Below are 26,210 nucleotides of genomic sequence, written 5' to 3'. Positions count from 1 at the left end.
TATTAATCTTGTCCACACGAGATTAAATATCTTATTCCCACTAGCTAATCATCTTGTTCCCACTAGATAATAACTTGTTCCCACTAGATAATAACTTGTTCCCATAATATAGTAACATCTGGGCACAGGAATACAATATATCTTCTTTTAGGACTTTAAAAAGTGAGACTTTAGTTTAAATTAAACGTTTTTTTGAATGTAAACGTCACTAAAACAATCTCAATGACTTCAAACCATCCAGGTAGAAGGTGAGTGTTTTGGCCGTTTTTATTTAATAATGTCCCTCGTCTCCCTCCGTCGCCTCTGAGCGGACCGCGCATGCGCAGAGAGGCCGCGGCCGCAGCACATTCCCCCCTCGCTTCTCTTCTTCGTCTCTTTTTCCCCCCGGAGTCGAACGATCCACGGGCGCCACGAGCCGCTGTTGCCTTGTACACGGATCGCGAGAATAAATGTTCGAGTGTTTCCCTCGACAGCCTCCAAGAAGAAGCGACGCTGCGCCCGCGGAGCTGCTGCGAACACCGTGAGTAGCGCCGCATGTTCGATTCCCCTCATTGTTTGAATGGAGGGCCGCTCCGTTGGCAGCTCTGCACATTTGTCAACAGCATCGTTTTGATTTTTTTTTTTTTTTACAAACCAGTGAAACGCTCTCACGCCAGTTAGCCTCCGGTATAAAAACCAGTGAAACCAACATGGAGCTTGTGTGTATCTCTTTATCACCCGGGAGCTAAAGATGCTAAAGGCTGCAGCAGCGGAGGCACGTTACGCTGTTAGCATCACTTTGAGTCGAGCCGCTCTGCTTTAGCTTCTGTTCGACGCCTCGTTTCTCACATTTATTACATTTAAAACACGAATTATAACAAAAACATGTCAAATAAACAAACACCATTAGCGAGCGACCGTGTGAAACGTCTCTGTTTACTTCTGTCCACCAGCAACAAGGCCGAGTAGCTGCTAGCAAGCTACAGCTAGCTGACAGCTACATGTACAGCCCGTCCGGGGAGGCAGCTTAACACGTCACGAATTTTAAAACCATGTAATTATATAAAATAAACATCTGCATCATTCATATCACGGTGCAGATGTCAGATTTAATCAAATACAAGTAAGTACAGGTTTATCTCGAGTGGCTACGTGGCTGTGAACTGAGTGTTTACACCATTAGCATGATTAGCTAACACATAAAGATAACAACAAGTTAGTGTCAAATCGATTAGATCATCAAATCTGCAATAAAAATCTTATATTTATACATTAAAGAGATACCAGTGTCTAATTATTATTATTATGGACACCAACTAATACAAAATCAATCCGTGTAATTACAGATTCAGTAAATATGAATGTGTCACTCAGGTTTTACTTTATACTTTACGTCAGTTTTTTCTCTCATGTCACTCTACTTATACTATCTGCACGGTTTCAGTGAATAGAAAATAACTTTTTGCACATCTGTGTCATTGCACATCATAATATATCCTTATATTTATGTGCAAACAGTTTTTCTACTTGCTCCCGCACTGTACTTTACTTTCTAACATTTCCATACACACCACTACAGTGAAATTGGTATATAATGGACATACTCTTTTTTAAATATTTTTTATTATGACCTGGCTGCTGCTGTAACTATATAATTTCCCCCCTGTGTGTGGATCAATAAAGTTTGATCTTATCTTCATCGTCTGCCTCTTCTCTGGTCTCAGGATTGTGCTCAGTCGTCGCCTGTTCCCTCACCATGGCAACAGAAGACAAGAAACCAGAGACGGATACCAAACCTCCGGTCGTGCCGTCGGCGTCCGCCAGTCAAAGCAAGGTTTGGATCTGTTTCAGTGTGTTTTCACTGTTTCCCCCCACAGCCTCCCATTCTTTAAACTGTACTCATCAGCTTATTGTTGGTATTCGGAGGCAGGGTTCAGGAAATGTGTGGAGGTGGGACGTTGGGGAAATAAATATTTGGGCACTTAACACATCGGGGGGGAGATTTTTAAATGTCATGTTTTGTTTTCATTTGCAGTCTGCACCTGCCAAGCCAAACTACAGCCTGAAATTCACATTAGCCGGACACACTAAAGCTGTCTCCTCGGTCAAATTCAGTCCCAGCGGAGAGTGGCTCGCCAGCTCCTGTGAGTCATGTTTCCTTCAAGCCACTTTATGAGCCAGAGTAAATTAGGCCTGTGACTAATTCTACTGATCAACTGTTATGTCATTCTTTTCATATTTGCTTTGTCTTCACAGCGGCTGATAAACTCATAAAAATCTGGGGGGCGTACGACGGCAAGTTTGAGAAAACCATATCTGGACATAAACTTGTGAGTTTAACAGGTTCTTACCTTCACTGCTGCAGTGGTCATGCTTTTTTGTTTCTGTTTTGAAAGGGGGGATCATAGTTGTGGTCAGTTTTTTGGTGTTCAGTTCCAAACCTCTGGTCAAATCAGAGCCTTCAGTGTCGTGTGACTAATTATTTCCCATGAATCCACAGGGAATATCGGATGTGGCCTGGTCCTCTGACTCCAACCTCCTGGTGTCTGCGTCAGACGACAAAACCCTGAAGATCTGGGACGTCAGCTCGGTAAGAGATGTGCAGATGTGGAGAAACAATTGTGTGTAAAACTGGAATCGCAATGTTGCCTAAAGTAAGACCAGCATGTGTGTGTGTTGAAGTGTTGTGTGTTATTACACATTCATGACTTATCCCAGGGGAATTCATGCCCACGTTTTAGATTCATATCTGTGGTTTCTGCAAAGTTAAATATTTATGTCCCCATTAAATCTGCAGTGACTTCCCCCGTGTTAAGTGAAGATGGTCTAATTCATCTCCTGTGTTGCCGGGAGAGAATGTGACATTTCCTCTATATTTTTTGAATCCAGGGAAAATGCCTTAAAACTCTAAAAGGTCACAGCAACTACGTCTTCTGCTGCAACTTCAACCCCCAGTCCAACCTTATCGTGTCAGGATCGGTGAGTAAGACGCTTTTCGCCCGAAACGAGCGAAAAAATGGAAACCAGATGTTAGACCGTTTCGACTTTGGAGAGAAATTCTGTTTGGTGGTGAAGAAAATAAACAGGAGACCATTTCTTTTGCCTTTTAGTTTGATGAGAGTGTCAGGATATGGGACGTGAAGACTGGGAAGTGTTTGAAAACATTGCCGGCTCATTCGGATCCTGTCTCTGCTGTAAGTTTTCATCTAAAAACTTCTGGACGTCAGTGAAATGTTGTAAAGATTGAAACGGTGTCACTGATGTGATGATGTGTTCTCAGGTTCACTTCAACAGAGACGGCTCCCTGATCGTGTCCAGTAGCTACGACGGCCTTTGGTGAGAACACACTGGATTATCTCCCCCCCACGAACCTCAAGATAGTCAAAACAATTAAAGATTATATATTTACCTTAAACTATAGTTGTGTTAGACATTGTGTTACCTACTAACTACCTTAACAACAGCATATTGATTATTTTTGTCTTTTAAACATTAACAGCCGAATCTGGGACACAGCGTCAGGCCAGTGTTTAAAGACGCTCATAGGTAAGATCATCTAATATCTGCAGCACGGTTAGGCCACGTTCGATTCCCCTTGACCAATCCAATGAACCCCTGCTCTGTCTTTTGGTTTGTTTTAGATGACGACAACCCTCCTGTGTCGTTTGTGAAGTTTTCTCCCAACGGGAAATACATCCTGGCTGCTACACTGGACAAGTGAGTTTTAATAAACCTTCTTTTTCTGTTTCACAAGTCGTCTTCATGTTGGTCCTACTATATTTGTTTACACTTTTCACCAGCAGGGGGCAGTATAACTCTAAAATACACTTTCCTCAGTTGAAGTTTTATGTAAAAAAAAAAATAATAATAATAATTTCTGATTTCATCTCATTTTATACAATATTTGTGTTTATTTTCAGCACGCTGAAGCTGTGGGACTACAGCAAAGGAAAGGTAATGAATCATATAATTTTATCCTCATGTTTTGAGTGTGGTCTTATATATTAATGTATGTAATGATCTGGTTAACCTGATAAAGTTATTTCTAATTATTTGTATCACTTGGTATTTGTTTTATAGGAGATACACTGACACATGGTTTTCTGATGGCCATATTTCTGACAGTTAAATACTTCTTCCTTCTTTTCAGTGTTTGAAAACGTACACGGGCCATAAAAACGAGAAGTACTGCATATTTGCCAATTTCTCCGTCACAGGTGGAAAGGTAAGAGCCGTCGTTCCTGCACAGTTTTAGGTATTTAAATATCAGTGACGGTGTTTAGGTCACTGATGTTTTGCAGATGAACTCTTTAACGTTTAACGGCGGCCGCTCTCTTACAGTGGATCGTGTCGGGCTCGGAGGACAACATGGTTTATATCTGGAACCTGCAGACGAAGGAGATCGTGCAGAAGCTCCAGGGCCACACAGGTACAGTAAAAACTCAACTTCTCTACTTTCACGGCTGACGTTTGTGGCTCAGTGTCAATATAGTAAATTTTCCCTTTCGTCTTCTCTTGCCAGACGTCGTCATCTCGACCGCCTGCCACCCGACAGAGAACATCATCGCGTCTGCGGCTTTAGAAAACGACAAAACCATCAAGCTATGGAAAAGCGACTGCTAAGCCCTCTTGGATCTTTTTGGGATCCCTCATTCACTCAAGTCTCTTTCTGTCTTCCCCCCCCCCTTCCTTCCCTACATTTTGATGTAAAAGGACTTTTTATTCTAACGGAGAGCTCCTGCTGGATGTAGCAGGTAACGAAATTCAGCACGGCGAGCCAAGCGGTGAGACAGTGGACACGTACGAGATATTTCACCGGTCACATTTCACACATGCCAGATTTGCGTTGCCTCGTGAGGGAAATGGTCGACTTTTGTTAAACTTTACATCAACGCTCTTGTTCTTCAGTATTTTTATTTTTATTTTTTTTTTCAAAACCCTGCATTAACCTTGATGTTCTTGATTCATACAAACTCCCACATTCGCTGACGTTTCTGCTGTTGTACAATAAATGTAACGGTCATTTGGACTTTTAGTATCATTTATTTTGCCTTTTATTTTTTTATTTGTCTAACTTTGTAGAATCAAAATTACTTTGAGGTGACGGACACGGAGCTTTAAGTAAAAAACAAAGGCATCCAAGGCCCTTTTATCTTTTATTACAAATCTTTTATTTCCCTTTATATTAAACGTCACATCTCAAGTTAGCGCTCTGCTTTACTGAGATATCATTTCAACAGTTTCTCTAAATTCTGTTTTGATTATTCAGGCAACAACCAGACCTTTTACTTTGAAACCTGGAAAGAACACAAACAAAAAATGCCTCAAGAAACAATGAAGTCACTTAAAACATCTTAATATTTAATTTATCGGTCCCTTAAGTGAGATCCCTCCTCTTCAAACACACAATTCCCTATTTTTAAGTTTACCACAGTGACCAAGTGCAGTTATTTTGTGTTGTAGGATTTTGTACATATTACACTTGTGTTGTGATTTCTTTTAGCTGTCTTTGTTTTGTTTCTTTATAAGTTCTGCTCCTCGTTTAGCTCGTAGTTCTGCACATGAAGCCGACGGCCTCTTGTTCTTCAGTTACCTGGATCTTTTGTGGAATAAGTTTTTTTTTCACATCTGACAGCAACAACCTTCAACTTAATAAAACCAGTTTTTGTATGTTTCATGTCACTGAGTCCGTGAGTGAAAGCATTTTTTTGGGATCTGTAACAGAATCAACGGGCAGCAGCCGATTGTCACTTTTAAGTTTTTTTTAATAACTTTTTTTTCAGTCCATGAAAGAACATTAGAGAACAACCCACAAAGAACAGATGACAAAATTCCACCTCCTTTTTTCGAAAAATAGACAAAAATATAATGAAAGAAGACATTCCCATCTTGCAGCGACAGATTTGAAAATGGCGAAGTAAAAGGCGACACAGCTACCGAGGCGCCGGCGTCGAGTGTTCCTCTCGTTTTCTACCAGAAAAAGTTCTCTTGCCTCGTCGAATAAGCTTTTTCCACAACGTATACAACAGCCCACAGAAGAAAAGGCAAAGAACAGAGCACATAAGCGAGGGATAAAATTACCTTTGTACAAAAATAGATCTTTTTTTCCAAGTGTTTTTTTTTTTCTTTCACTTTTTTTACTTGAACATTTTTAACGTCTATGCAACGAAAGAAGCAGTGATTGTGTCACGAGCTCAGCTTTTTCCTGATTACACTGTTTGAACACTGAATTGCCAAGCAACACACATTTCGGAGGTTTTTTTTAAAGACTTTGAAACCTTTTTTTGTTTTGTTTTCTCTCTTTCATTGTTTTTTTTCTCGTTGAGGTCCCACAAACTGCTGAGGAGCTGGTTCCTTTCTGCTGGTTGATCAAGATTTAAGATTCTTTAATGAACTCAAGGTCGAGATGCACACAAAAAAAACACACCCCTCAGATGTTTGTGGAGAAAAAACACTGAAACTCTTGAGTTGAAGAAAACACGGCGCCGAGCAGTTTGGTCTGAAAGACTCGTCCTCCCTCCCTCCTCTCTCGCTCTCTCTCTCTCCCAATCAACAGATCTGTTGATATATATTTATAAATATATACACATATACATATTAACAAAATATAGCTTTATGTTATAAAGCATTCATGTGGGTGATCGTTTCTGTGTCTCGTCGGAGAAGATCCTTGTCCGTCCGTGTTCCTGCAAAAGGAGTTGAGCTCCCACGTCGTTATGGCTTAAGATACCTGTGGTAACCGGTCACAGTAAAGTCAGAGCAGGACACTGCATCACAACAGAGAGAGCACGAGGAGATGCTTCCTCGAGTCGGGTCAAAAAACACAAGCTTGCTTTACAAATCCTTTTACTCGATTACCTCCGCCAAGGATTTCATGTTTTCACCCCTGTACGTTGGTTTGTTGTCCTCAAGTTCGGCCTGTATCGCTGGATCACAAGTCCAAAGCACAACTGAGAGTTATGTCCCTAACATCTGCCGGTAGTTGGTAACTTAAATTTTGCAGAAGAGCTTCAAACGTACAAGAGATATTCTCCATCTTGTCCCATATGCTAAAATACAAGGATGCAGTGTAGGGTCGGGGAAGAACCCGTTCAATCTTAGTGCTGTTTCAGATCAGGGGGCAGATCCAGGAATGTGTGTTTTCACTTTCTTTAACATTACGAGATCAGTTATGTAGAATGTGAGGGGACGGTTGGGCCTTGGCGGAGGCGTGGGATCTCCTGAGTGCTTCTCATTAAAATCTGCTTTTCTCTAAAAGGTACAAATCGAACCTGGTCTCACAGAAAAAAAAAAAGCTCTTTTCACCAAACTGCTTATTTTTCTTAAACAAACAATAATCATTTCCCAGAATATAAATACTGTAAACTGAGCTCGAGCTGGCAGTCAATACTGTCACCTGGATAATTAGTCATAACACAGACCGTCCATTTTTTTTTTTTAAACTGTCGATTCAGAATAAAAACAACGAGCCAAGAGATCATCACTCAAGTTATTGCTACTTTTTTTCCCGGTTTCGTCTGATCGATGATAATAACACTGTGAGAAAAGTGCCGTCTCTGCGTCTGACTACTTGTAGAAAAAAATTCAAGTAATGTTGCAGTGCCGCTTCTCTTCCACTAGAGAGCGCTCACAGCTCCTTGAATCGGTGCCACCTCTCCCTCTCCCTCTCTCTCTCTCTCTCTCCTGTCCAAACTGCTCGGAGACTGAAGGTAAAATGTTGTAATCCCGCTTGAAGCCGACAGTATCTGACATTTCAAAGCTGCCATCTGAACCGGCTCGGAGCTTTTTCTGTTTTCCTTCACAAGGAAAAAGATCATCGGACGTCTGGGGGATCGGTTTCTCAGAGGAGGATTAACGGGGCCCTTTGCCGGTGCCCGTCTGTGAAACCGGCCCCTGGACACATGGTCAGCGCCTCTGTGGAGTCCTGAGGGGGGCGGCAGAGTTTGGACTTTTTTCCCAAACCTTCTGTATTTCGACTTTATTTGAGATTCGTGACGTTGACAAATTGTGGGAAAAAAACAGTAATAAACTTGGGGGGCGGGTCACAAGCCGACAACTGGCCAATCACAGCTTCACTTCACTTTAACGTGACGCTTTAACTGCTTTAAATGAAAGCGGCCATTTAATGAAGGTGTCGACGTTAAAGCAGCGAACAAAACTTGAGATAGAAAATATCAGGCACGTGGAATAATGACGGAAAAAGTTTTTTGTTATTGTGATTGAATTTTAAAATGTAATTATTATTTAATTAGGAAAAAGTAGAACCTTTAATTGGAAAATTTTGCTTTTTGGCTTTTGAGATTAAATGTGAAAATGCAAATCTAATTCATATTTTAGGTTTTTCAAATTATATTTTGACTGATACCAAAAGAAGTGATTATTGACGCGGCGCTCTCAAGACTCCATACCCTCGCTCACACCATGAACTGATGGGAAAGTGGTAAAAACTGAATCTTTACTCTGCGTTTATCTAAACGTGCCCTTAAACTCCACTGTTCCATTAAAACCGAGGGTTACTCGCTGTTTCTTTGCGATGAGATCACTTAAGGCTGAATTCACCAGAACATCTGAATCGTGTGGAAAATCACCTGCACTACATTTCTACTCCCGTCCAGGTGAATGATCCTCGTGGACCCACAGCTCACAGACACGCTCTAAAAAGGACTCAGCCGTACGCACATGCACCCGCCCTGTGGACAATCTTTGGAAATGCACTCGATGCATAGATTTGCAGCAGCTGCAGCGTTGAAAAGAAAAGAACAAGCAGAGAAAATGAAAAAAGCAGAATATGGGCGTAAAGCATGTTTATACACGACATGGAGACATTTTCTTTTTAAAAATTTCAGTTCATCTTGAATAACACTTGGTTGTCCAGAGAAGTGCAGAGAGAGCGACTGTGCGTGTCCCTCTGAGGAGGACGAGAACCGGGGACGTTCCTGATTGGGCCCGGGCCCAAACTCCGCCCCCAGAGGTCGATTGCGTCGACGTCAGCTCTCCGACTCGGAACCCGACTCCGCTGTCATGAGGTTAAGTGCCAAGTAAGAAACAAATAAACAAAACAAAAATAAAAACAAAAGATGGCTCTGCTGCAACAACACACACTCTTTCCCGCCTCCTGCAAACGGTTAAACAACGAAGTGAAGGTCCGAGGATGGAAACAGAGGTAATCTGTGTGCATTGTTGTTGTTAAAAATGAAAACTGAACACAACGTCAATACTGTGAATGGTTGTAACTTTCTGTACAGGTAAATATGAGGTTTTTCAAGGAGCTGACGCCTGCTGCTCTGAGCAGAGGTTCTTCTGAGGGTGGAAGTGTGAATGGTGAGAGCTGAGATTTCTCGTGTGAAATGGAGGTCGGACGAGAGAGACGAAGAAGGAGCTCGAGCGGCCGATGAAAACGATATATTCCAACGCAGATGAGACGGCGAGCTCACTTTTTTCCAGCCGTGTCAGTTTGTTGCGATCAGATTCCGGTGAACTGGTGAAAACGAGGATGACACCAGGAGTTGCTCCAAGGTTTCTGCACCGGCTGGTTCCAGAGCTTCCACTGAGGCTCGTTAGCAGCCAGCGTTTTTTCCTATGTGCAGAAAGAACAGTGCAGATTGTACGTAACGAGCTTCATCGATCAGGACGTGGACCGACAGGCTGATGATTGGACTGACGCGTCGTCCTCCCCGATGTTGCACAGTGCTAACAGAGTAAGACATGGTTGTATTGGTTGGAATTGGGCAGAGACCTGAGGTTTTTTTTGAACACTTGCAGTCCTGTTGACCCGCCTCCACTCCAGAAAGCTCACACTTAGAGAAAAATAACAACAACAAAAAACCCAACAGCTAGTGCAAGACCTGATGTGTTCAGTCGAGTCAGGCGGGAGCAGACGGACCCCCCCGCAGTCTCTTCCCGCCGCCGTCCCTCCCCCCGGAGTAAGTTCAGCCCTGAGTCCAGAGAGGGCTCAAGTGTTGACGGCCCGAGTCTCTCCCAGTCCACGATTGTCCCGATCACAACGCTGAGTGTCCAAATGTGACACATCACAGTTTATCCCCCCCCCCCCGGTATACGTGGGTGTCTGATGGTCTCTGCTTCTTCTCGTCAAGGTGTAGGATCAGACAAGATGAAAACGATGGCTCAATACTTTTTCCTCCTCTGTCCGTCCTCATTTCAGTCCTCTGATGACACTCGTGTTTGTCGTGTGATTTTTTTATTCCATATATATATTTCTTATTTATAATATTTTTTACAAAGTATAAAACAGACCCGCAGACGTGACGATGTCATTGTTTTCAAAACGACGGGGGGGAGGGGAGACAGGCAGGAGACAGGTTCTCCAAAATCCAAAATAGTCACGTGATCCGTCCCTCGCTGGAGATGGGATTCTTAAAAAAGAGAGGAGGAACCCTGCTCCTGGTCCAGGGGTGGTGGGTGAGGCAGGGGGAGGAGGAGGAGGAGGAGGAGGAGAGGGCAGTGGGGGGGAGGGCTCGACCATCGACGCCATTATGTCATTTGATGCGGCGCTTCTAGCATCTCCATGAGGAAGGTGTCGATGGGCGTGTCCCCGATGAGCTTGAAGAAGAACAGGTGCTCCAGACACTTGAGGCCGATGGAGCGCAGCGCCGGTAACCGCAGCAACAGCTTGGCGAACCTGTCACAACACGAGAGACAAAGTGAGACAGGAAGGAAGGAGACGATTCCACAACTACAAACTACACAAACTACACAACACGGACACACACTGCATGAAGTTCACTGTAATGTGAAGAAGCCCCGCCTCCTCCATGTGAGCGGATGGGACATAGAAACAACTTCAAAGTTGAATAAATACTTCTCAAAGATGGTGTCTGTCATTTTTAGGTTCTTATCACACAGATGTTTGTTTATGTTTCCTCTAAGTTTGGTTTTAATTTATAAAAACTGGATGAAACATCATGATTGACAGCTGAGACTGACTCGTGATTGGTCGACAGCGCGTATGGGCGGAACCTCGATGCTGCAGCTCTTGTATCCAGGATATTTTAGCTTTATTTTTGTACAACGGGAGGAAGTGGGAGACAAGTAGTTCATCTTTATATAAAGTCATAAAATCTGTCATTCCGGATGTGGACAGATGCTCAGGGACAATATTGATCGAATATCGAATATTGATTAAAAACATTTGTTTTTTTGTTATAATTCATCGTCTATGACTCCTGACCTTGTTAAATATCTTCTGTTTTTATCTGATGTCTTAAAATAGCACAGCGTGACCTTCTCTTTTTTTTCATTTACGCTTCGTTAACATTTCTGTGAATGAAACTCGTCCACAAACTCCTCACGAACAGCTGGCGTTCATCGGGCTGAAATAATCAATTCACGGGCAGGTTTGCACAGCGCGGAGAGTCTGGTGACTACAAGCCGACCTGACGGGGAAATATTCAGGGCAAGAGAACAAAATGTTCCTGCACGAGGCCGAATCTTTTAATTCAGACCTTTAAAACTTATTTTAATTCAAATATTCTCCTTAATTCAGTGGTTCTGCTCAGGGTCTGGTTCTGCTCAGGGTCTGGTTCTGCTCAGGGTCTGGTTCTGTGCAGGACCGTCTCTGTGTTCGTCCTCGTACCTGCCGGGCTGCTCGGGGTACTTCTGTTTGCAGTAGGCCTCTAATGACGCGTAGACTTTCTCTCTCAGGGCTTCGACCTCGCCTGGGTTCGACAAACCTTTAGAGTCTGTTGGAGACACAAAACTAAAATTACACAACAACAACAACAACAACAACAACAACAACAACAACAATCTATAGCCTGTCTGTAGGAAGTTATAGAAAGATTCCTCTTCACGCTGTTATGATCCAGTGCCTTGCTGAAGGGCACCTCGCAGGACTCGCTTACAAGATGAGCTTTGACCTCTCGGTCTCGTCGTGGACGTGTGTCGCCACATTCTGGGTTCGTCCAATTAGGAGCGCGAATTCAAAGCTGCGCTAATTTCGGCCTCAGTGGACGACTCATCTTCGATTAACAACACAAACACGTCAGCGGTTAACATTTCTCGTGAACAAAAGCTTTTACGCAGCTGAGTCGACAGTGAATGAACATTTTGTTGTCAAAGGCTGCACTGGATCACACAGTGTGGGAAAGGAGAGGACTGAGGGCCTTTTTAGCCCTTTAGCCTCGGAGTCCGCCCCCCCATGTTTGTGAAGCACTTTGTAAACTTGTCTTTGTTCAGTGCTATATAAATAAAGTTGTATTATTATTAGTATACAGCGTGTTATAAAATCTAATATTGTTTAAAAAGAACTACGACACACAGAGATATTAAAAACTATCAAACTAATAATACAGCTCAATGGAAGCAGCGTTAAATGAACGTAACATAATTAAGATCTAAATGTATTTAATATGTAATATTTGTATTTAAGACTTTTTACAGCCTAAAATCCAGATCAATACATGTTAAGACCTTTGAGTTGACCTCAGTGCCACGCAGAGGTTGGACCGCGTCGGTTTCCACAAACAAGTGTCAGCTCCTCAAAACAAATCCAAATTTAGGCTCAAAGAAAACAAAGTACAAGTCAAACTCCAGGTCCCACTTCTCATGTTACACTAATGAGGTCAAGCTGAGTCACCACGATCCAAAACCTGAGGAGATCCTCCACCGTCCGGCTCCTGAGATCTTTGAAAAGTGGACGAGGCCTTTATTTAACAAAGGTCCACATGTTGCTGCAGGGAGGACGTGGATGAGGCTTCAGACGTGATCTGCAAACTTTCTACAGATGTTTCAGGTTCTTTCTTTCTCCTCCTGTGATTCGATTTTTTTAAACAAACTCAAGCTGCGTCACAAGAGGAAGCAACACTTTCTTAAAGTCCTACTTCAAGCATTCTGGGAGGAGAGGGTTTGATTCTCCATATATATCCAGAGCTTGTGTTGAGGATCACTTTAGGCTTAATCATATTCTATTCTTAGTAATATCATCTGTTTTTACCTCATTATAACTGAGCTACAGCTCACAAAGACCTTGTGTTGTTTGGTGTTTACCTGCTGATTCTTGTGCTTTAAAGAATAAAACACAGATCTGTGGTGTACACACAGCCTTTTAACACCACAGCGAATGAAAGCACACATACTGTTCAGTGATAGTTACCTGGATTGAAAAGGACTATAGCTCGAAGGCACCCCAGTTCTGTCTTATCCATCTGCATGTCCCTCATCTTAGACACCAGCTCTGTGAGCACTCTGCACAGAAGACGGGAGAAAACACAACAACACTCAGAGATTCAGCTCATTTGGAGTTAGACAGAAGAAAATACTTCCAAGTGTGTGTTTTTAATCCTTTACTGGCTACCGGCCTGTTTTCATGTTATATCACAGAACCAAACAAGCGCCAGAAAAGTTAAGATCACAGGAAACCATTTGCGTCTAATTGGTACATTTCTTTATCCAGATCTAGACGGAGACATTAAAAATGTGTTTTAACTGCGATCCAGCTCAGATCTATTTAAAGACAAATAACACACGCACGCACACACACACACACGCACACACACACACACGCGCGTGTACTCCCAGCCCACATAGGCACAGTTAGATCAGTGGAAAAGTTTACAAGGCTGCAAAGTAATTATATTTAGTACATGGTTTTCATAAAGGGGAAAGCCGCAGAGTAAACACACGCTGTAATCGAACACCAGTACTCCCACTGTCTGCGTGTGACATCACTGGGGTGGGGGGGGGAGTGTCGGCGCTCGAACTCCTCACCCCTCTTTGACTCGGTCACACCCTCTCCCCGGCGCTCTGTATTTCCCCTCTTCCTCTCCCCCCCCCCTCTCTCAGATAGTAAAGTCAATTGTGGCCCGTTGCTCATTCTAATTCAATTTGGCTCCGAGGAAGAACAACAGGCCTGGAAAAAAGAAAGAGAGAGAGAGAGAGAGAGAGAGAGAGAGAAAGAGGAAAAGAGAAGACTCAAGTGTTTAAGCTAATCAGGCTCTTCATTTGTATGGCGAAGAGAGAGGGGAGTAGATAAAAGAACATTATCGGTCCTCTGTATCTTAATGCTCGCCACAGTTAACGCAGAGACGGAACATGTCCTGGAGGCGGCGAACGCCAACGAGCGAGCGCTGGTGACGAGAGGAGCGGGAGAGGAAGAGGAGGAGAAGAAGAAGAGGCAGATACGCAGAGATAGGCTGCGGCGGGCGAGGATGTGATGACGGCACCTGTTACTGCCAAGTCTCTCAGTTTGCTCGTGTCTTTTTATAACTTTCCCAAACTGTGTATTTCAGACGCAAGTGAGATTTCAGTGTGTCAGAGAGCTTCCTGCCCGGAGTTGTCACCGGCGTGGTTCCTGAACGCACCTCCCATCGCTGTGACGGACTCGTGTGCACGTTTCTTTGTTTCTGTGTGCGACCCCTGATGCACACATCTGTACATATTTAATACGAGGGAGGCGATCGATAGTTCCTTTGCTGCTTTGCCCTTCGTTTCAGTCGAGGCGTAATATTTCAGTGAAAGCTAAAGGTCACAAGCAGTAGAAATTAAACCACTCTACACTAAAGGTTTTGATATTGTAACTGGAGATGTTCTGATACCGGTTCTGGCATCGATCCACACTGATCTGATACCAGCGCATTTAAAAACATGTTTTGACAGTTACATGCTTCTAACCCTGTATGGAAGTGATTAATGCTATAGAAGTGATTTCTGGGGACAAGATGAAGGTTCATAGTTTTACGAATTCACAGATTTTCAGCTGTATCCCCGTTATTTGTGCCACTGGTGTAAGTATTGGAACATCTGTAATTGTAACTTATCAGCGCCCCCTTGTTTCGCTGACTGATAAAAACCTTCATGACCAAAAGCTTGATGATTTATTGACATCAGCAGAAACCTTTAATCACCACTTGTAAAATACATACAATTTTTAATCCTTTATTGATCAGTAATAAGACATTAATAATGATAAAGTCAATAGATACACTTTAAGGCTCATTTATGCTGCATTTACGTACAAAACCGTCTTATAAATGATTTTAAGTTGAGAGTTTCTAACGACAACAAAAATGTCGACGGGGGAAGAACCTTCCTCTCAAGAAAGAGCCAAAAGCAGCTGTTTGTCCCTGTGATCCGAGCAAAGTAGCATCATCATAGACGCTGGTTGTTTCCTAGCAACTCACAAAAAGCTCCGCCCCTGTTGAAACGTATTCCTCTTGTCCTGTGGTTGAACTATTGGCTACGCTGCCGTCACAATCTAGGACGGCACTGCTCCACTTGTCTGTTCCGTCCGTACCCGTAAGACGTGCACACATACGAAATGAGGTGTCCATTTAATGCTGAGGATAAATGAGCCTTTAGACAGCGGCGCCCCCACAGTTTGCATTTGCATTCACGGTTACTTCCAAGTGACGGAATGTGACATATATGGTAATAATGACCTGTCGAAGATGGCGCCCACTCCGGCACTATGGGCGCTGTTGCGGTGCACGTGCAGCCCGGTCGCCAACAGGATCCCGTCTTTCACCGCTATCGAACGGTGCGAGAATGATGCAATGAGGAGCTCATTCCAACCTGAGGGAGAGAGACGGGGAGGAGAGGGATCGAGGAAAAAGCATGAGGAACAGCAAAAGAAGGGAAAGAGAAGCAAATCCCAGTACAGAAGTTCACACAGCATTCAGGCAAAATGAAAGTGACAACAAAGGGTGGGGGAATTTCGACGAATCAATTAGGCTGCGCGGTAAAGAAAGCGTGCAGCTCTCTCAAGCGCGCGGGCATCGGGATATTACTGAGACATTCGAGTCATGCTTTCTGAGGGACAGGCGTGTAAAAGGGATGAACTGCGGCTGCCATCGCAATGAAGACAGCGGGCTTGACGTGCCAAAGCAGGGGCCTGACACAGCGAGCACCGGAGACACAAGGCGCCGCCTTTTGAGTGACAGGGCTCCTTTAACTGTTCTGCCTGGCAACACTTGCCTCCTCTCCCCTGAGTTGAGTTGGGTATGAGAGGAGCCGCGATGCTTTTATCTGTGATACAGCAGAACTAAAGCGGTTATTTATAGAAAAACCTGAGAGCCGAGGAAGAGACGAGCTCCTCGGAATAACGTCTCTCTCTCTCTCTGCTTTGCTGAAGTCTCTCCATCAGTGTATGTGCCAAAGATAAGAAATGATGGCAGGGGGGTTGTATTCAGGGATGGGTGTGTAATATCATCTTTTTTTTTTTTTTCTCCCAGAGGTGGATTTAGAATATAATGGTGTAATTTGGGGCGACAGGCAGACAACAAGGTTCAATGTGTTGGGAGAACCCAGAAGACCTTTCCCTGCGTGTGATGTGGGTGAATGTACCAGAGGTGACGGATGATTCACTCGCTGCTTTACATTGCTTGCGTCTGTGATCCTGAGCGGTTTAACTTGCTTTTCCACAAACGGCGGAAACGCACGATGAGCCGCTCTGACCTTGGTGGGTCTGACGCTCGTCTCACGTGACCGAGAGAGTTATTCACCAAATCGGTCTCCGCTTGGCTTCGAGTCTTCTACCCGGATACAGACGGAGAAGCTGTTTGTTTTCTCGTAGAACATTTAATTTATCGGCTAAAATGCTTTTTATTCTGATGTGCATGATCATATAACTAAAACAAAAAGAACAATCAATGTTGTCCAGATGAGTTTGTATTTATTTTTACAATATTTGAAGGGAAACTAGGTGTTTTAATCCAATTTTTTGAAAAAATCTTCATATCTCTCATTCTTAAAAGATCATCATCATTGTGTTAGAACTTATTTAAGTCTTTCTTGACGGACCTGCTCGTAGGAGGATGACCTGGTCGTCCAGCGGCAGCTCGGAGAAGTGCGGGATCCTCTTGGCCCACTCCACCAGGGTGAAGAGTTGTTTATCAGCCGCTTGACAGATATTCGTCACCGGATCGTTGGGCTGTGGGGAAGCAGAGAGACGAGCAGACACCGATGTGGAAGTTAGAGATCCAGGTAACGCATTGGAAATGAATGGGAACCTTTGTTTTTTTATTTTGTCGCTCTTGGCAGAGGTGTCATGTTGAGCAACCGAACACCATCACCCCCCCCCTCCTTTTTACAACTCATGCTAACATGAGCGTGTGTGAATAATGTCTGAAGAGGAGCGAGTGGGAAGACAAAACAAACTGTGAGTCCGTCCCAGCTCGTGGAGGAAATACCTGCAGAGAGCGGCCGGTGAAAAAACAACTTTCACTCAGTGAAAGTTCTTCTGGGACCGTTTAGCCGTCGCACAAATCAGCGAGTGGAGCTGGAGACGATCTACTGACACTTCAAAACTGCGCTCGCTGTTTAAATGAGACAATCACCAGACCAGGCTTCGTAAAAAAATCTGCAAATGATTGTGTATAATGATTATTAATGTTTACTCTTAAAATAATGGTTGTGTGGTCATTCTCCAGAGACTCAATTCAACTAAAGAGAACTAGTTCTCCATCGAGAATTCATATAAATACATGGCTGTATGTTTAATGTTTGCTATAAAAGGTCAGAAGTTCTGTGTGTGAGAGAATTTCACTGGATTCTGATTAATGATCGTTTGTCAATTCAGAACCAAAAATAGCAACACTGACTAATTCCCCCGTAAAAGAAAAACATCAGGTGAATTTAGAAACGCTTCCTTTATCGATTTCCCTTCATTAGACGTACTTAGGAAACAGACGCCTCGAGGAAGCAAGAGCATAAAAGCTGGAAGAACGGCTGAGGATGGATGTTACAGCCACGGGGATATGGAGACATCCGATATTTTGGTAATTAGGGTCCAAAACATGTTTTCTGAGAACTTTTATTACCATTTCCATCTGTGATGTTAGTCTAGTTGTGCTGAATTATAGCTTTTAAATATTTAGTCTTGAAGAAAGAAACTTCAACTTAAATGTAAGGCATCATTTGCAGGTCAGGTTTACAGAATCTTCCAAAAATAAAAGAAGTATGAGCCAAGTGTCCTAAATATGAGCTCCACTGCGGAATATCAGAACTGTTCCTGTATAGATAATGATTTGTGTGTGCAGCACCAGCTCCAGCGCCAGTTCAAACACAAGGACTGTCTGTCCTTAACTGTCCCGATGCATCAGATTGGGGAACAGTATTTTTTAACCCACGGGGAGTTTACCAACTGGAATACTAATGCACCACACATACAGTCTGACGGGGCTCAGTGCAATGTAAATCCCTCTGTGCAAGGAGGGGAAGGACATCTTAAACAACACTGACAATCCAGTAATTTACCATCCTCCCAGGAGTGCATACCCCCTGACATGTTTGTCAGTAAACAAAGGCTTTCAGCACATGCGTCTGTGCATAATTTCAAATCAAGTAAACATCCTTAAATTGCAAGTATCCCTGTGTGAACTCGAAGACTTTGACAAAAAAACAGTCAGCAACTTCTCCCCAACTTCCCCCTTTTTCGTCCAAATCCCACCGATCGATGCTAAAAGCTCGGAGGATCCCGACATCAACTGCAGCTCTCGGGAGGAGATCAGTTCAAGATGAAGGGAAAAACATCCCTCCACTCACACTCTTCCTTTTTTAAAACGTGCGGGCCAGAGACTCTCCCATCCTCCCCTCCACGTCCTCCTCCTCCCCGCGGTTTGAACCTCACGCTGACTGCAGAGTATCACAGTTATGCAGCTGAAATATGAAAAAAAAAACTTCAGCCAGACACAAAGCCTACACTGTTTTTGAAAACTGAAAGTAGTCTCTCTCTCTCTTTTTCTCTTTCTTCGGGGGAAGAAAGAAAACAGGCATCTTATGAATATTTCAGCATCTGATCTCCGTGGGAGACGTGGACGGCGCAGCCTAACGCGACAGTTTTCGTGAGCCGTGCTTCCTCTCTCTCAAAAAAAAAAAAACACACATAAACAGACTCCGCTAAATCATTGCAAAAGGGCAACCCGAGCCAAAACAAAGGAAAACAAAAGGGGGCTTCAACGTGCGCCACGGCCGAGTCACCCCTCCTCATAAGAATACAAGTCCCAGGGTTCTCGTTAAACACGACAAGCCTCATGAATGTTGTATGACTATCTTAGCCGTGTTTACACTGACCTGGTTTTCTTTGCCTCTGTCTGCAGAGATGACAGGGGAGAGGAGCTTACACTTTCCTGCAACAATCCTTCCGGCATCGCATTACTGTACTTAGTGTTCGTGTTACAGAGCAGCATTTAGCATGTCGCCCGAGCCACAGTGGAGGAGGAGCCCGACGTGACCTGTGATGAAACCACATTAACCTCCATGTATGAACGGACAAGAGTCCACCTGGGAATTTCCCACAGATCCGCTGGAAGGGGCTTCTTCTTTTACTCTTTGCTTGCGGGACTGGAGATGTGACGCAAACGCGCTCGGACAGAAACGAGACCGCGCAAATGTAAGAGGAGATATTTTTAAAGTTACTGGATGCCAGACGCAAACAACTGCTGTCGTCACTCCCAGCCAATCACGGGGTTTAAAGCCCACTGCACCGATGTGGTCGATCATCCCAACTTAGAGGAACGCCAGGCTTGCATACTGTCCTATGAAATTTTCATCACTTGAGGAGGAGGTGGGGGGGAAGGGAGCCGAAAAAATTTGCCTTTCAATTTTTCATTATTCTGCTCGAACCAGACTATACTAGCGTGACAACGGAGGGAAAATTGGGAACTCGTGAGCATGGAAATGAGTTACTCAAGTGCCCCACTTTTTTTTTTAGACTGAGAAAAGAAACCAGCCTCGTACGTTGTCATGGGGATGAATCATCAGCTAATTATCATCTAAGTAACAGCGACGTTCCCTCGTTGTGCTTCCACAAAATGTAAGAAACTGAAACCTTTATACAAATGAATGCACGGAGGGTAAATGAGCCTTCCAGAAATAAAAATACAAACAATTCAAAGTAAAGTAACCCCCCCTCGGGATCAGTGAGTGATAGCATCCTTCCCCCCCCCCACACTCCTTAAGAGAAGAGCTCTCCTCGTCTGATTGAAGGCACATTACTAACGCCTGTTTAACTCCTGTTCTAGGTCACCATGAGATAAACACACTTTATTCAGCTTGGCCAGACCCCAGTCATTAGACAGTGGCGGTGGCCTATTCATGTTGTACACTGATGGCCTGGGCCCTGTGATTAATTACAGCACGGGGCAGCGCCTCTCAATGGAGACCTCGCAGAGGGGGAGGATGCAGGGAGAGGAGAAGCCCTCGCGGTCAGGTCAGGCTACAGCCCAGGCTCCACTTCTGTTCAAGCACCAGGTCAATCAAATTATAGGTAAAATCAAATAAAATACATATCCTTGCTCACTCTTATTTGCATCTGCCCTGGCTAAGAGTTTACCTCTGCGACGGAGGTTACATATTCACTAGTTCGATATTTAGGATTTTGCACAAGCTACCGGATAGATTAGCACAAAACCTGGTGAAAGGATGCAGTATGTGTCAGGGAAGAACCAATGCTTTCTTTAACATTTGCAAGATTGATTTCTCGCAGTTTGGTGCAGATCCAAATAAAGATCCAGATCTAGTGAATTTAAACGTGGTTTCGCGAGGAGACTGAGGTGTGAGCTCTCCTCGGTGTCATTCTAGTTTATTTTTCCCCACTTTCCCTCAGACTTGGAATAGCCGCTGTCGTCCTTGTCACTGTAACTCTGCTGCTGGCAGACAATCTGCCTCCATGATGCATTATACCGCCTCCTCTACCCACCTGCCAGCGCTGCAAATCAATCATCGCTCAGTAACCCATTACAACAAAGATAAATCAGGTCTTTATAGGTTTTTGCTTATCAAAATTCAAAACTTCAAAATCTCATTTTACAAAAGTACTGAAGACTTTGCAACAGAATCTTCTGGCAGCAATCATAGCCCGACGTCTCCGTGGATAAGTCTCCACAAGCTTTGCACACCTGCTGGGACAGTTTATCCCAAATCTTTCAGGCCGATCCTCTCAAGCTCTGTCAGTTTGGACGGGAAGTGTCCGTCTGTCTGCGAACTGCCAACTTCAGGTCTGGGCTTCGAATGGGCAACTCAAGGACGGTTAAGAGAGTTGTCCCAAAGCCACAGCAGGGGCGGTTGAGACAATCAACTTCTTGGAAGATTGTCCCGCTGCTACAGACGACTTTCGGAGCTCCGGTCGAGTGAGTTGGGTTTTTGGTAATCTCCCTGACCGAGGGCTTTCTTACCAAGTCACTCCGGAAGAGCTCTAGTCGCTCCAAAGCCTTTCTGCTTTACAATTATTGAGAACAGTCGAGAGTTCAGACAGGGTTCTATACTCTTGCATTGATCAAAGCACATTAAAGCCAATAAGATTGATTGGGATTGATTCCACTTAATGTTGATCAGCCTTAAAGCTCTCTACAGACGAGTGTGGTGTTTCCATCTCGTCTGTATTCCTTCAGAAAACCTCCTGTTCTTGGTGTCGGGCAGACAGTGGGCATCGAGGGACCCACTGTGGCTGAGCTCAAACACACTCAGTGCATTAGTGTGTCTGAGCTGCCGGCTGCCCCCACTCCCTCCACCTAATGTCAACGCTCATCTCCTACATTTCCATCTGGCCCCCGAATATAGCTCCCATTTACTCACATAACAGCCTTCACATTTCTACCTTTACTTCACAGGACATTTCCCTCCCCTGAAGCAGATGAATCCCAGAAGAAGCCCTCCCCCTCTTTCTCTCCCTCCTTCAGTCTCACCCTCTGTAACTCCCCACCCCCTCTGCTTTCGGTAGGCCCGATGCACAGTTCCTCTGTTTCTCATGTTCCAGCAGAATTACTGAGAAAGCCGAGGCTTTGCGGGATGCTTTCAGGAATAGTCTGCCTGTTGCATTATTCATCGGTCTTAGTCTCCTCTGTGTCAAAGACAGCCCACAGTGCCCAGATGATACTGAGGGGACAGATGAGGGAACGCGCCGCTGAGAGAAGGAGCCAATACGAGGTGAACAGGTAAACCGGCGCTGGAGACCAGAGGCAGCCGCCTCCAAAGGGACCAGAAGAGAGGGGACAAAACAGAGCGAATATCTGATGTTCATCACCGGCTCTACACGCAGGCAGCAGGGTGTCAGCTTGTGAATACACAACAAAGAGAAGTCGTAAAAAAGTTTACTGTTTAAAGAACATTCTTCTATTGAAAAATGACTCAAGTAAGCATACTTGACCTTATGCATTATATGTCAATGACGGCATAGAAAGCTCTATAAAACTACTAATAATATTAATGATAGAGAGAATAGAGGAATTCAGGTCTTCTTGAATCACGAGCAAGGGCCAAGAACAACTCTCCGTGGGCTCAACAGTTCAACGCAGAAATGAGATACTGTGCAGGAACTGCTTGCAGCTGAAAAAAAAAAAAACTAAAGTAAATTGTGGACGATAGTAAGTCAACTCCAGGAACAATTTTGGGAAACCAAAAGAATCAAAGCATGAGCAAAACATTTAGTTTTCTCGTCGGTAAGTTTTTACTGGCAGGAGCTTTGGACGCAGTTAAAGTTTCACTGACAGCCACTGGCAAACGTTTTACATCATAACAAAACTATGCTGTTTAATACTATGCATCATAGTATTATGTACAATTTAATGCTAGTTGTCACATGTAAGTTATCAAACTTAATTGCATCTGTCCACATTACCCCAGTGAACCAGTTCAGACCTGGTACAAACTGGGACGCATGAGACCACAGTCTTTTAGTAATGGGAACCCAGATGCATCCTGGGTCACGCTGACTCACCTGACGTCCTCTGACTCTCTGCAGTTTCCTGGTGAACTAAACATGAACTTACACTTCTCACTCTTACACCGATTAATCTGTAACAGTCTGTCCTGTTAAATTCCAATAAAACTCTAAATCAGCATTTAAGAGGTCATGGTAATAATCTGTGAAAATGAATAGTTTCCATTTGCAACACAGGAGTAACCATGAGACTAATGACTCCCCCCCCACCCACCACCAGCTCCTGCACGTCTACCGTGCGAGTGTTTGCTAAATAATGTATAAAACTGCCGACTCACCGAGTTAGACGGCGCACCGAGGTTGGTCTCGATGTAGGTCTCCGTCTTGGGCTCCACCGCCTGCTCGGCCTCCAGGATCTTCTCCACGGGCATGTCCTCGTTGGCGCAGGTGGTCGACTCCACCTCGTTCTCACTCCTCTCCTTGGCTCGCTGGCGCTCCTCCTGAACGGCTGCATGTAACAAAACTGGTTCCGGTCACTACTGCTGTTTTCTGTTTTGTTTTATTTACACTGTCGATGTGTTTCAGAGCACTTGTTTTCAAAAGAGAGATTCAGGATTGCAAGAAGGGCGGTTTGGATCGTGAAGTGAGCTTCTCGTTGAATTCATTTATTTGGTTAATTAATGTCTTTGCTTCTGAAAAAACACACAGCGCAAATAAAGTAATTCTAAAATGTTTTATGTTGAGAAATAATCAAAAGACAAATAATCCACTGCAACGAGCAGCAACATCTTGATTTGATAAAGTAATTTTGAATTGTTTTTTGTAAAAAGTTGAGAATATGCCGATGAGCCAATGTGGTGAAATGATTCCAGTCACTTCTCTGTTTATTTTTTTTACAATTAACTGCCCTGGAAACCACCATGATAAGATTATCTCTTCTCCCCCGGAGAAAAAAAAACAAACAGCGTGCTTGATAAATATGAGATGAAATGACTTGATTAGCTGGATTATTGTTTTGCAATAGAGATGTAATCTCCTGCAGAACTGAATCTTCCCTTTAAGTGCTTGAATTCTTGCAGATTGTCCAAACTCTGGTAAACATCGACAAATACATATTGACCCTTGTTTCTATGTTCTCACACACACACATATACACAATGTATGTGAGATGCTTGACTGTGTATTTGCCTGCATGCATGAGTGGCTGGTTCAGTCAGTGTGTCTTGGCGAGGCAGTGAATAGTGCATGACCCTGTGTGTATTATGCCAGTAAACATATCCAGGAGGGTTCAATCATCAATAATTGCTTCGACAATGCAGACAGAAGATATCTAGGACCTTAGACCTACATTATGCACAACACAACACAGCAGCGTGGAAATGTTCAAGGACTTCTATTGGTACCTTATCAAAGAAACATGTTTTTCATGTAGCCTCCTCCCTTTTAGACACAAATCATTTACAGTCACAGAAGTGACGAACGGGTTGTCGCTGCTTCACGACGCCGCGTGTGATCACCAGAACATCTTTTAACTGAAATCACCGCCTCGTAAGTCTCTGCCGAGGAAGAGGATTCTAGAATCCTGGAAACTGGCCTCAGGCTTCAGCGTGGACGTCAAAGGAATTTAATGAAGGATAGTAAGTGTGCTGTCGCAATGAGGTTGAACTTAGGCCGTTTGAACATTTAATCATTTTAGATATTAAACAATGCAAAATGTATTAATAAATAGAGTATTCATTATTTATTCATGGACAAAAAGTTCACATGACCTTAACATTTGACCTTTGACCACCAAATTCCAATCACTTCATACACTTGCATAAAATTCCCTGCAGGACTTTCTGATATATTTCGTCGGGATATGATGGACGTGAGTTTACAGCGACCTTGACCTTTCTTACCACAAAAAATTCCATCAGCTCATGATGAGTCCACGTAAACGTTTGAGCCATAACACAATCACAGGAATGGGACTGTGGGACAGAAAAAAACCCCCAAAAACACAATTCCTCTCACTACCGCTGTTGCTGGTTCCGACGGCAAAAAATAAAACAGCCTCAGCGCAAATGAATGAAGACTTTGTTTTGTTAAAAATCTTTTTTTTCTCCATGTGTTGTATAAAAACCAATTGAGGGAAAGCTGTGTTGCTTTTGTCACCTGATTGGTTTGGCGAGGAGAAACAGGAAATGGTTTTCGGTGCTGCACAGACACTGAGACTCACTGTGGCTAAGGCGGGAAAAACCTCAAGTCAGGATGGAAAAGATGCGTGCGTTTTCAAAAGGCTGTAATTTACATAATTCAATATACCGCAGTAAAAAAAAAGAATAATAATAACTATTGTGGCTTTTTGCAAGTTTTCAACACAACGCGTTAATAAAGCTGTTTGTGTAAATTCAGTGTCAGCGCGGAAGCTCACATTCGCCACAGGAGAACCGCCCTCACACATACAACACAATCTGGGTCTGCAGGATGATCTCTCTTCTTATGGTTCCCCTACTCTGGCTCCTTTGCCAAGTCCTGAATCAGAGAGGCCGTGGTCATGTTGGGGGTGGGGGGGGGGAGCAGAGCAGGGGTTGTTAGACGAGGGAAAAGGAAAGGGGCCCCACTTTGGAGGAACTGCTGTCTGGTGGTGGAGGTCAGCCCAAGGGTAGAATACTTGTGTTGGAGTCAGGGAGAGGTGAGGAGGGCTGAAATTATGTTAGCTTTATTTCCTCCCCCCCTCCTCCTCCCCTCCTCCTCCTTTCCTCTCCTGACTGGGAGAGCATAAATTCATTTAATCCTGTTTTTCTGTGAATTCGCTTAGCCTTTTGGGCTACTGCTGCCTTGTTCTCTAACCACAGCCCTCGGGGTGCGGGAGGAGGCTTAGGCAGCACTGTGAGTGAGGCGAGAGGCAGTAAATGATAATATCCTTGAAAGGAGTAAAGAGCCCAAACAATGATATAAATAAAAGGCAAGACGGACGGGAGAGGAGGAGGCCAAGTGAAGGTCAAGATAAACGGGGCCGCGGATAGAATCGCTACCCCCCTCCCCTGAAATGTATTTGTCCAAATAACACAGATTCTTCTTGTTCACACGACTTTGAACAGTCAGGTTACGTCTACTACTACACACACACCTGCACACACACATACACACACACACACACACCTGGTTAACAACTGTAACCTCCGCTGGCTGGACTGTACCAGTATCTATACACTAATGTATCCGCATTGTGTAGCTGTATTGAGCGTAATGGCGAGAGGCAGTGATTGATTTATCCAATGTGCGAAGGAGTGCTTAACAGCCCTGCTGAGAGTGCTAATATTTCTCACACCTTCATGGAGTGTTAAAATTCACACCTCGCTGACTGTTTTCTTTTTCCCCTGACAAAACAACCCCTCGGTAATCTTCCCCCCGAACATACAGAGGGTATTTGCAAACCCAATATTTACAACTTAGCATCGCTCTAAAAAAAAAAAGTCTGGAGATGGATAAGTGCGGCATCAAACAAGTGCGAGCTCAACGCGGCCTGTAATTAAGAGCCCATCTCTCTCCGTGAGGATGCAGTCAATCAGGCGATCCATTAAAAGAGAACGTCTGCGTGGAAACGTTGTTAAGCTCCCGTCCAGATAAATGG

General features: G+C 43.9%; 2 protein-coding genes across 7 annotated transcripts in view; one reads left to right on the top strand and one right to left on the bottom strand.

Moving 5' to 3' along the window:
* Positions 1 to 315: 315 nt before the first annotated feature.
* On the top strand, positions 316 to 5,656 carry wdr5 (WD repeat domain 5). Its single transcript, XM_035184262.2, has 14 exons — positions 316 to 520; positions 1,704 to 1,813; positions 2,015 to 2,123; positions 2,236 to 2,309; positions 2,480 to 2,569; positions 2,869 to 2,958; positions 3,090 to 3,173; positions 3,260 to 3,315; positions 3,479 to 3,525; positions 3,621 to 3,696; positions 3,900 to 3,933; positions 4,130 to 4,204; positions 4,321 to 4,408; positions 4,502 to 5,656. The coding sequence occupies exons 1-14, from the start codon at positions 319 to 321 to the stop codon at positions 4,600 to 4,602; spliced, it is 1,236 nt and encodes a 411-aa protein (XP_035040153.1). The 5' UTR covers positions 316 to 318; the 3' UTR covers positions 4,603 to 5,656.
* Positions 5,657 to 5,726: 70 nt separating this feature from the next.
* The window catches only part of rxraa (retinoid X receptor, alpha a), a 99,684-nt gene continuing 79,200 nt past the window's right edge, over positions 5,727 to 26,210 (bottom strand). For 4 of the 6 annotated variants that reach the window (XM_035184255.2, XM_035184256.2, XM_035184257.2 and 1 more), the window contains exons 6-11: positions 22,930 to 23,114; positions 16,735 to 16,864; positions 15,375 to 15,507; positions 13,091 to 13,182; positions 11,573 to 11,678; positions 5,727 to 10,618 (exon numbers count right to left, since the gene is read on the bottom strand). In XM_035184255.2, coding sequence (XP_035040146.1) covers positions 10,471 to 10,618; positions 11,573 to 11,678; positions 13,091 to 13,182; positions 15,375 to 15,507; positions 16,735 to 16,864; positions 22,930 to 23,114 — 794 coding nt within the window. In that variant the 3' untranslated portion in view covers positions 5,727 to 10,470. The remainder of the gene's footprint in view (positions 10,619 to 11,572; positions 11,679 to 13,090; positions 13,183 to 15,374; positions 15,508 to 16,734; positions 16,865 to 22,929; positions 23,115 to 26,210) is intronic. The other 2 variants (XM_035184259.2, XM_035184261.2) reach the window with 1 other exon arrangement.

The sequence above is a fragment of the Hippoglossus stenolepis genome, chromosome 18, assembly GCF_022539355.2.
Source record: "Hippoglossus stenolepis isolate QCI-W04-F060 chromosome 18, HSTE1.2, whole genome shotgun sequence".
Classification (NCBI taxonomy): domain Eukaryota; kingdom Metazoa; phylum Chordata; class Actinopteri; order Pleuronectiformes; family Pleuronectidae; genus Hippoglossus; species Hippoglossus stenolepis.
The sequence above is the reverse complement of the archived record's forward strand: the minus strand, read 5'-3'. Positions and strand labels throughout refer to the sequence as shown.

Coding starts and splice junctions, on each gene's coding strand:
- wdr5 (XM_035184262.2), top strand. CDS start 319: ATGCGCAGAGAGGCCGCGGCCGCAGCACATTCCCCCCTCGCTTCTCTT. Junction 3,174..3,259: donor ATTCGGATCCTGTCTCTGCT/GTAAGTTTTCAT, acceptor ATGTGTTCTCAG/GTTCACTTCAACAGAGACGG. Junction 3,526..3,620: donor GTGTTTAAAGACGCTCATAG/GTAAGATCATCT, acceptor GGTTTGTTTTAG/ATGACGACAACCCTCCTGTG.